Genomic DNA, 9694 nt, shown 5'->3' with positions numbered 1-9694 from the left:
TTCTCCCGTAGGACTCAGGGCGGTGCACAGCATATTAAAACAGATACAAACAAAATACATCAAAAAACAAAAAAACCCCATAAAACCAAATTAAAAGCCAAATATTGGAAGCTGTGTGTCAATTAAAATTTTCTTAAAATCATCCCTACCTAAAATCCTCCCTAGGTCAGGCCCGCTTGCTGGAAAAGCCATGTCTTGAAGGAAAAACAATCTTGGGATTTTCAGAAGTTATTTCTTTTCTCCTAATTCTCTCTGTTTCTGTATTTTCTGTGCCCAGGCATGAGCTGTTGGAAGAAGCTTGTCGACAAGGGTTGCCTTTTGCTGCCTGGGATGGACCTACTGTTGTCTCATGGCTGGAGGTAATCAGTGTGGATGAAAAGTCAGGTTCTGGGAAGATGGTTACTAGTGTCACAATCACACTGTATCATGAGCAAATTACAGAAACTCCTTTTGTGGTTTGCGATATACATATGAGGCTCCCTATTCTAAATAAGCCAAGGATTCAAAACCAAGATCAAACCTTTAGTTTTGGTTTAATAGGAGAGGAAGCCATTAGACACCCCCCCCCGCCCCAGTTTATATGAGATATTTCAGTGAATAAGGAGGATGGATCTGTGATCTGTTTAGCTGCTTCCCCTGGCAGAAACCATATAAGACCAATTGTGCTTTCCATAAAAAAATATTTAAGAATTTGTTTTAACATCATAATGAATCAGCAATTTTTATTGTAAAAAATGTAAAACTGCACCTTGTGTCAACATAGCATCTTTCACTGTTCGTAAAATAACAAGGGATAAAGGCATGCACAGAGCTGGATTGGATTGAAATTCAGTGAATGGGTATTCGGAATTCTGCCTTCCTCTTCTTTCTATTCATTAAAGCAGTCTGTATTTTTTCATGCTTCCACTTGAGCCTAAAAAAGTTAATGATTTCTTTAATAGAACAGAGACTTTTTGTTGCTGCAGTTATTTTAAATACTTTTTGAAGCAGCCACAAGTTTCATAGAAAGAGTTTGTTTCTTTATTACATGTAGTATCTCACCATGATTAAAGATTGCATGGAACATGGAGCTGTGAACCCCACCCCAGCACAAGCAGTGAACATTAAATCCCACCTGTTGACAGTGGCTTAAAGGGTAACATTTGCTCATCCAAGAACCAACAATAATTTCATGGGAAATTCTACCAGGGCCAAATGAGATCCATGGGTTAGGGATTGATTTCCTTCAGAGCTGCATAAGCATTTACTTAACTTTTCTTCCCATTTACTCTGGCAGCTGTGGGTGGGCATGCCAGCCTGGTATGTGGCTGCCTGCCGTGCCAACGTCAAAAGTGGTGCCATTATGGCCAACTTGTCTGATACAGAAATCCAACGAGAAATTGGCATCAGTAATCCTTTGCACCGGCTTAAGTTGCGCCTTGCCATTCAGGAGATGGTTTCCTTGACCAGTCCCTCAGCCCCTGCTACTTCGCGTACAGTAAGTGATGAGTTCTTTATACACTGCCCTTTGCTGGGCCTTGTCTTGACTAGCAGGGAAGCTGACAGCTTTCTGCTTTCTCTACTTGTTAAAATTCACAACTGCCTCCTTCCTCTCCTCTTTTTTCCCTCTCTACTATTCTTGCTAGTCTACTGGAAATGTGTGGATGACACATGAAGAGATGGAATCTCTTACAGCCACAACAAAGCCAGTAAGTGTTACTGCTATGGATGCTGTCCCTCAAATCAGCTGCCTTCCCTGTTGGGCTCCATGTTGTGGCTGTTTCCAGGATCTTGTATTGCAGTTTCCTGCGTGTGATTCTGTATGTATGCATGATTAGAAGATTAGATGGCACTATCTTTGGACTCATCAGTAGCTTTCCTACCCAAGTTGACAGTTTTCTTCCTGTTAGTGATTTGCAGAAAATCCATGCTTAGGGATAACACTTGGTGAAAGCATTCTAGTTTCCTTTTATATTTGGAAGGACTAGTAATAAACTTTAATCCAATGTAGGCCAGACTTTTCTGATTAGTACCCCATCTTGAATTAATCCAGTGTTTCTAAACCTCAGCAACTTGAAGATCTGTGAACTTCAACTTCATGCTGCTGGGGAATTCTGGGAATTGAAGTTCACAGATCACAGTTGCTGAGATTGAGAAACACTGAGCTAATCTATCATTCTGTGTCCCCATGGGAATTCCTTAAAAACAGCAGTGGGACTGTGGGATCTGCATAGTTGCCAAATTAAAAAAAAAAAAACTATCATTGAGTGAAACCATTTGAAATGATATGCTTAGTCTATTACCTGAAAGAATGGTAATGTAAGTAATTTATAGAGCAGAGCAGAGCAGAGTAGAGTAGTCACTCTTTCCTGAACTCTTGTGATTGGTTCCTTTAATCCTAATTTCCTTGGGGATACTGCAAATGCTCCTGTTTGGAGACCAGAGCTCCAGATACGGCAAAATGAATCAATAGAGAAGATTATTCTGGTTCACATTGAAGGAAGCTTTTTTTATTGGAAAAGAGTAGGAAGAAACACTGTAGCCCAATTCTCTCCCTGTGATGCTAGATTTCTCCTTAACACACACTCTCTCTCTCTTTTTGCATGACCACAGTTGGATCCATTGGTTAATGTTAATGGGATTCATACCCCACACTCATCTCTTTTTATTGCATGTGTAGATTTATTTAAGATCAACTGGAAATTGCTTACCACAATGGAGACATATCCATTAACTTTGAGCTACTGTAATGTGTGTTTGTGAATAAAGTACACTAAAGATTTCCTTAATGATTCCTTTCTACTTTCCTTCCTGCTTTCCATTTAATCACTATACAGGAAACAAAGGAAATCAGCTGGGAGCAGGTATGGGCGGGATTCACATGCTGGCTCTCTTAATTTGCATGTGTCTGTATGTATTTATTTCCTTTTATGGTAAAAAGCAGGGCTGATATTAAAAGCACTCGCACTTCATTAAGTGACTGGATAATATAATCAGAATGTTATATGTAGCTAAATGAATAAAAATGAAGAGAAAATAGATGTATCAATCACATGCTTTTTACAAATTGGTCCTAAATAAGTGCTGAAATGCATAACCTAATTTCTGTAGAATTCTCCTTTTAGCTCTAATAGATATATTTTTGTATTGTTGTTTCAGGAAGATCTATATAAATATTTATTTAAATAGAATTATTCACTCAGGCACATCTGATATTTCATTACAGTAATCAGAGATTATAGCAATGCTTGGAAAAGAAAAACAATTATATGATTCTTTCTGATTCCCTCCATTTTTTTGTCCTGCTTTCACATATTATGGTAATCTATCAACTGCTATATCTTCTGACTTTCTTGATGGCCAACTATAATTAGGTGAGGAAGAATCTTGTCTGAGGATAGCTGCATATATTAACTAGAAGAAGTTCTCTTGTTTTGGAAATAAATGAAAAAGAAATGAATGTCTTGAAACCTCTCAGTGGCAGTTGGGAAAAAATATTCTTCACTGACTATACCTCAAGTTTTGAATACCTATAATTTAAGAAGGTTTTGGACAAACTGGAACTGATTCAGAGAAGTGAAGTGAAGATAAACAATCAAAAACCTGGAAATTAAATCTTGCTAAGAGAGATTAAAGAAATATAATAACATCCTTCAAGTAGCTAAAGGACTGTTATATAGAAGATGGCTAAATTCTTTTCTATGTTGTGTGAAGATACAGAATAGTGGTTTTAAATTAGAAGGAGGGGGATCTGTTTGAATGTAGGAAAAAGGTCCAAGTAAGAAAAGCAGTTCAACAATGGAGCCAATTATTTAGGGATCTGATGATTTCCCTTCCCTGGATAGTATATGCACAGGCTAGGCAAGACACTTTTTTGTGATGCTTTTAGCTTGTATTCCTGTTCTGAGCAAAGGCTGGATTCACTGGTCTCTTACCTCTATGCTTCTGTTATTACAGCCTTCACAGCTTGTGACCCATCTAGAAGTAATTGCTTCCAATAGTAAGATTTCAAACTAAGAATAAATGTCAGAGTTTCATGAAAAAGGGATTTCATATCAGATCCCAGAATAAAAAATTATTCAATACTGGATCCTGTCTGGAAAATTATTTTCTCAACTAGGCTACTTTTTTCTGCTTTTATTTAAGATTTCTGCTTTGTTCAACAAACCCCACAACATTTTTTTTACACTGCTGTTGTGTGACTCACTGTTGGGATTTTACATAGTAGTAAAACATTTTAAACATGATTTGTTATATAAACAACAATTCTTGAATTTTATCAATGTATTAAACTAGGGTAGTTTCCAAGCCCCAATGACTGGATTCACATGGCACAAAATCAAGCAACATTTGATAGAGCACAATATCTGAAGCCTGCTGCTGAGTCAGATCTACAGTCCATTTCCGTCAATACCATCTGGATTGCAGACAGCAGCAACATTTTAGGATTTCTTATATCCACAGTAAAGGGTACAGAATTCAAAAATCTTCCAATTCCCCAAATATATTTTAAAAGAAGCATTTATCAGGCAACAGCTAACAGCTAAATTGTTGTATTAATGAAATGGAATAATTTTAATTCAGTATCGGGTAAAGAATCAACATGAAAAAAAATGTTTTTGGAAGATATATTGCATTTGGAATGCCATCAAGGAAATCTAATAAGAGAAACCTTGGAACAGTCTTTCCAGTTTGGTGCCCTCCAAATATATTAGATTACACTTCCTTATTTCCAAGAAGCATGGCTGGGAGAAAGAATTGTCTTGTGTTATATCATGAAAAGGCTGCCTTAATGTGAAAGTGTCTACAGCAAGACAGAAAACATAGGCAAGTTCACACAGTAAAGGAAGAGAGCCATAAACATACACCAACTCTAAAGTCCATTTTATCCTCATAACAGTCCTATGAGACATTGACTTTCCCCAAGTTTCAGAAAGCTATTTAGGCTAAGTAGAGAAGCCAGGTTAGTTACTGAAATTATCTGAAGCAAAGATTGCAAATTAATGGACGTGGATTTATAACAGATGCTCAAATATTGCAGGAACAAGAAAATGGAAAAACTACAGTGCAGATCTTTAGTATATGGAAGGAAAGAAATATTTTCTCACTCAGATTGTGAGCAAAGATGCTTAACTAGGTCAGATGCATTTAAATAGCACACTAAGCTTGGTTAGGGTATACTTTGGCCTGTCCTTGATGGTTTATATATTGTGAATCCCCAAAATAGGCCAATTCAGTGACTGAATTAAATTCATTATGCAAATATAGTCCTTCAGAGTCTCCCTTTTCTGCTTTTTCAGATCCTGGCATATGGAGATATGAACCATGAGTGGGTGGGAAATGATTGGCTGCCCAGCCTGGGCTTGCCTCAGTACCGCAGTTACTTCATGGAGTCTCTAGTTGATGCCCGGATGTTGGACCACCTCAACAAGAAGGAACTACGGGGCCAACTCAAGATGGTGGACAGTTTCCATAGGTGAGAAGAGCAAATGGCTTGAGCCTTCCATGTGGAGGAATAGATTCATGTTACTGACATAACTTACAGCACTAAGTTTGTGAGGCATATATGTATGTGTGCAAAGTATGTAATTTCAACCAAATGTAACATTTATTAATGTTCATCCACTTACAAAAGATTCTAGAATTGCAGTTTCATGTGGATATTAAGCTTAAGGCTGGAAGAAGTTGCCTTGAATATCATCTGCTCTTCTTAGCCATAAAACGGAACACTTAGAACTGAAATTCTCAAGAAAAAGCTCGGTATGAACAACATGTGAACTGAAAATTTACCAGGACACCTTCGGTTACTTAATGTGGATCCAGCATCATCATCCTGTTGGGCATCTGCTGCAATCCTGTTTTTTTTAGCAACATCATTCTCAATGGTGCAGTAAAGAAATGTACCGTAGACAGTGCATATAATGATCTTGCTGGGAACTTTCTTTAGATGCATATATATATACATATATATATATATATACATATATATTTATATATAAAATTGCTGGCTTCAGAATATGGTATATCAACTTGCTCTATTTTGTGATCTTTCTGTTCAGTGAAGGCCTGGATTTTGTCTCAAAGTCTTGCTCTGCTGCACTTCCAATCAATGCTGGAACTTCAGGGAAAGCATTTCGATTTCTACCCAGTGCTCACAGAAGTGTCTGCTGAATGTGGAGTTTTCGTCAAAATGTGCAGAGTGGCATTGCAATGCAAGCTCCACCTCTTATATACATGTGTGCAATATCACGGTGCATGTACAGAAGGGGTAGAGTTTGCATCGCAATGTTGCAACACACGTTTCATCATTTGATTCCCTTCCCCCAACAAGTCGATGCCTCTTTTTAGGAAATTTAATGGGAACTCCATCTCCATAACCAAGCTACCCAGCATTAATTAGTACTGCTGTTGCAGTTACCACTTCCGCCAGTACTTACGAACTTAATAGATGATCCAGAGTGAGCCATTTGCCATTTCTGTGGTGTAATTTCTGATATATCTTCTAAGGGTGAGCCTTCATTATGGAATCATGTGCCTGAAACGTCTTAACTATGACCGAAAGGAACTGGAAAGAAGACGAGAGGAGAGTCAGAACCAAAACAAAGGTAGATATAGATGAGAAAAGATAAGACCAAAGGTTGCCATTGAGCAGAATATACAAATCTGAATTGGGGAAAGTAAATAAGGAATGGCAATTAAATAGCTAGAGTGGGTGATCATAGAATTGAATTTGGTGCTAAGCTTGTCTCTTCCCTTTCCCTCCCCATCCTTTTCTAGATGTGATGGTGTGGTCCAACGAGCGTGTGATGTGCTGGGTACAAATGATTGGGCTGAAAGAGTTTGCCAACAATCTAGTTGAAAGCGGGGTGCATGGAGCCCTCCTGGCCCTGGACGACACCTTTGATTGCAATGACTTGGCCCTGCTGCTGCAGATCCCAACGCAAAACACACAGGTCAGGAGTAAACATAGGGAAGCTGGATAGCGGTGGGAAGAGAATCGAGCAGTCATGAGCTATGTGCTTCCATGAGAAAAAAAGGGGAATCTAGAGCCTTTGTCAGTGTAGCCATAACCTTCTAGGTTTTAATGCTTTTAGTATGAGAAGTAGGCCTCTTTGACCTCAGTCATAAACTCAAGATCCCCCCAATTTTTCTTTCTGAATTCTTGATTGACATCTTATGAGATGTCTATGATTGGTCAGTTGGGGGGAGCATGTACATGTTTGCAACTTTTGTTCATTATTCAATTGTCTTGATTTTTATTTAATTGGAAGTGCCTGGGAACCAAGGGTACCATGTTGCCAATGCATATTCCTAAGTCGCATCACACTGTCCTAGCAATTGGATCCCAAGGCCCTTTTTCTCCATTCCTTAATATTTTTGGAGAAAGGAAAAAAGTGGAGGGCCAGGGGGAACACTATGCTTTACAAAACAACAAAGGAATGGAAAGAAGACTAAAATAATCTACTTTTTAAAAAACCCTAGGCTCGGCAGATCTTAGAAAAAGAATTTGGGAACCTCATCACCATGGGAACAGATCGGCGACTAGATGAGGTGAGTTCTCCTTTCACCAGAGTCTCTAAGCTTGAGAGACATCCTCACGCTTTGCTGTTTGTCCATATTTGTTGCACTTTTGTCTCTAGGACAGTGCCAAGACCTTCAGTCGTTCCCCGTCTTGGCGGAAGATGTTCCGGGAGAAAGACCTCCGTGGTGTCAGCCCTGACTCAGCTGAGATGTTGCCAGCCAATTTCCGCACAGCCTCCGTGGCCTCCATTACCTCACCCGGGGTGCAACTTCGTAAGATGCAGCCAGAGGGTATAAAAGGCACAACTCTTAAGCTATCTATGCCTGCATTCTGAACTGGAGCACACAGTGGGGGGAATAATGTTTCTTTAATTTCCAGTTATTAATCAAAATATTCTTTAGGCAACTTATCCAATACAGACATAAAGTCTTCTTAAAGTCAAATTTGGTTCCTGGTGGACACATTTATATGATTTTACCTAATAACCATATAGAAATAGTTTGTTTTCTTTTTGTCCCAGGAATTTTTTTTCAACTTTTCAACCTAGCTTACAGCTCTGGGATTGTCTGGAAGTCATCCCTCCAAATATTCAACTGGCCTGGTCTTGCTTAGCTTTCAAGTCCAGACAATGACAGTTAAGTGCTGCCATCTGGTGAAGGTGCTTAAACAAAACAAAACAAAAAAAAAGAATAAAACATAAAACTAGAAGCTTCCTGCTGTCAGAAAAGTATGCTAATTTTTTCCTACTCTCCATCCCCAAGCTAATAAGGAATAGAGTGTTCTCTTTTTCTGGAACTTACTCCTTTTTAATTGAGATTATAAAATACAAATGAAAATAAAAGTAATAGGAAAATAGAAAGTGAGAAATAGGAAAAGGAAAAGAAAAACCTCAACTTTTTAATTTAATAATTTAACAAGAACTAAACTTTTCTATAATAACAGTTTAATCAGCAAAACTCAAAGTGAAGATTTTATTTTGTTTTATCTCAACCACAAGGTCCAGAAGCAGTTTCCTGGTAGAAACAAGACTGGATATATTCTTTTCTCTAATTAAAACACTCAATTTTGTCATCTCTGCCTGCTCGATCATTTTTTCCATCCAATCCTGTCTTGTGGGAGTTGATGTATCTCTCAATTCCAATTTCTATTCATAAAGAACTCTTGCTGCAGTCAGGAAAAGACTGCTCAATTACATATATTTCTTTCTCATTAGCAAATTAATCTTGGGATGGGAAATTTGTGGTTCTCTGTACTACTACACACAGCAGCCTTCACTAGCACAGCCATTGCTGGGAATTCTGATTCAGTAACAATCTGAAAGACTGCAGATTTTTAAATTTTGTTTTATGTACTTGTGAAAAGGGCATTTGTTATCTGGACTGCATTATACTGTTGAGACCACTTTCTTTGGCAAGAACCATTGTGGGACTTGTAGCATAAAACAGTTTAGGATAAGACGAACAACCTTTTAATTGTTGAAAGAAGCAGTTCATCTTCCTGGAGAGCCTACCAATCCCAATTGCTTGAACAATGACACCAAATGAGTGGAGCTGCTTTTTCCCCTTAAGTTTACAGAGATGAGCCAATGTTTAAAAAGCAGTGTTAGCTTTTATATTTCATATTCATGTATTTCCTAATACAGAACAATGAGAAAAGATGGTCAACAATAATGGCCAGGCTAAAGACCACAAGGTGTGAGGGTGCATGTTATCTATAGAGGCTCTTCCTTTGGCTAATACATGGGCCAAGGCATTAACAGTTCAGGACATCTTTGGCCAATCAAGAGGTATTTTTCAAAGCTCTGGTGGATATATTTAAGAATGCCTTCCTCTCTTTCTTTTCTCCTCAGGGAACTCATTAGGTAGCCAACGGACAGACAGTATGTCAGTGAGAACATATTCCTGTTAATGCCAAGATGGAGCAGGTAGGCATACCCTAACTGACATGTATCATTATTATTAGGGTTCTGTTATATCTCAATATAATGAGTCAGCTTTTCAGATAAAGGATACAGCCTCAAAATGAAAAAAAATTGCTCTTTTCTACTGGGAACAATCCACATTTAAATTAGAGAATAATCCATTGGATCTAGCCCACTTTTGATGACTATATGAACATATATATGTTGTTTTCTTGACATCAATCTGGTCATGTTTGTTGTTGCTGTATTCTGGGATTTTAAAAGTCTGTGAT

At 38.2% G+C, this 9694-nt stretch overlaps 1 protein-coding gene across 1 annotated transcript in view; it reads left to right on the top strand.

Annotated features, from left to right (window-relative positions):
• Positions 1-9410, top strand: part of PPFIA3 (PTPRF interacting protein alpha 3) — a 49852-nt gene extending 40442 nt beyond the window's left edge. Inside the window, 10 exon segments of the mRNA XM_015810182.1 lie at positions 278-359; positions 1277-1477; positions 1626-1688; positions 2817-2843; positions 5280-5455; positions 6487-6584; positions 6757-6932; positions 7462-7530; positions 7620-7791; positions 9351-9410. Of these exon segments, the coding sequence (XP_015665668.1) occupies positions 278-359; positions 1277-1477; positions 1626-1688; positions 2817-2843; positions 5280-5455; positions 6487-6584; positions 6757-6932; positions 7462-7530; positions 7620-7791; positions 9351-9409 (1123 nt within the window). The 3' untranslated portion in view covers position 9410.
• The last annotated feature ends 284 nt before the right edge of the window (positions 9411-9694 follow it).

The sequence above is a fragment of the Protobothrops mucrosquamatus genome, unplaced genomic scaffold (assembly GCF_001527695.2).
Source record: "Protobothrops mucrosquamatus isolate PMUCROS unplaced genomic scaffold, P.Mucros_1.0 scaffold7, whole genome shotgun sequence".
Lineage (NCBI taxonomy): Eukaryota > Metazoa > Chordata > Lepidosauria > Squamata > Viperidae > Protobothrops > Protobothrops mucrosquamatus.
This window is presented reverse-complemented; position numbering and strand designations above follow the sequence as displayed.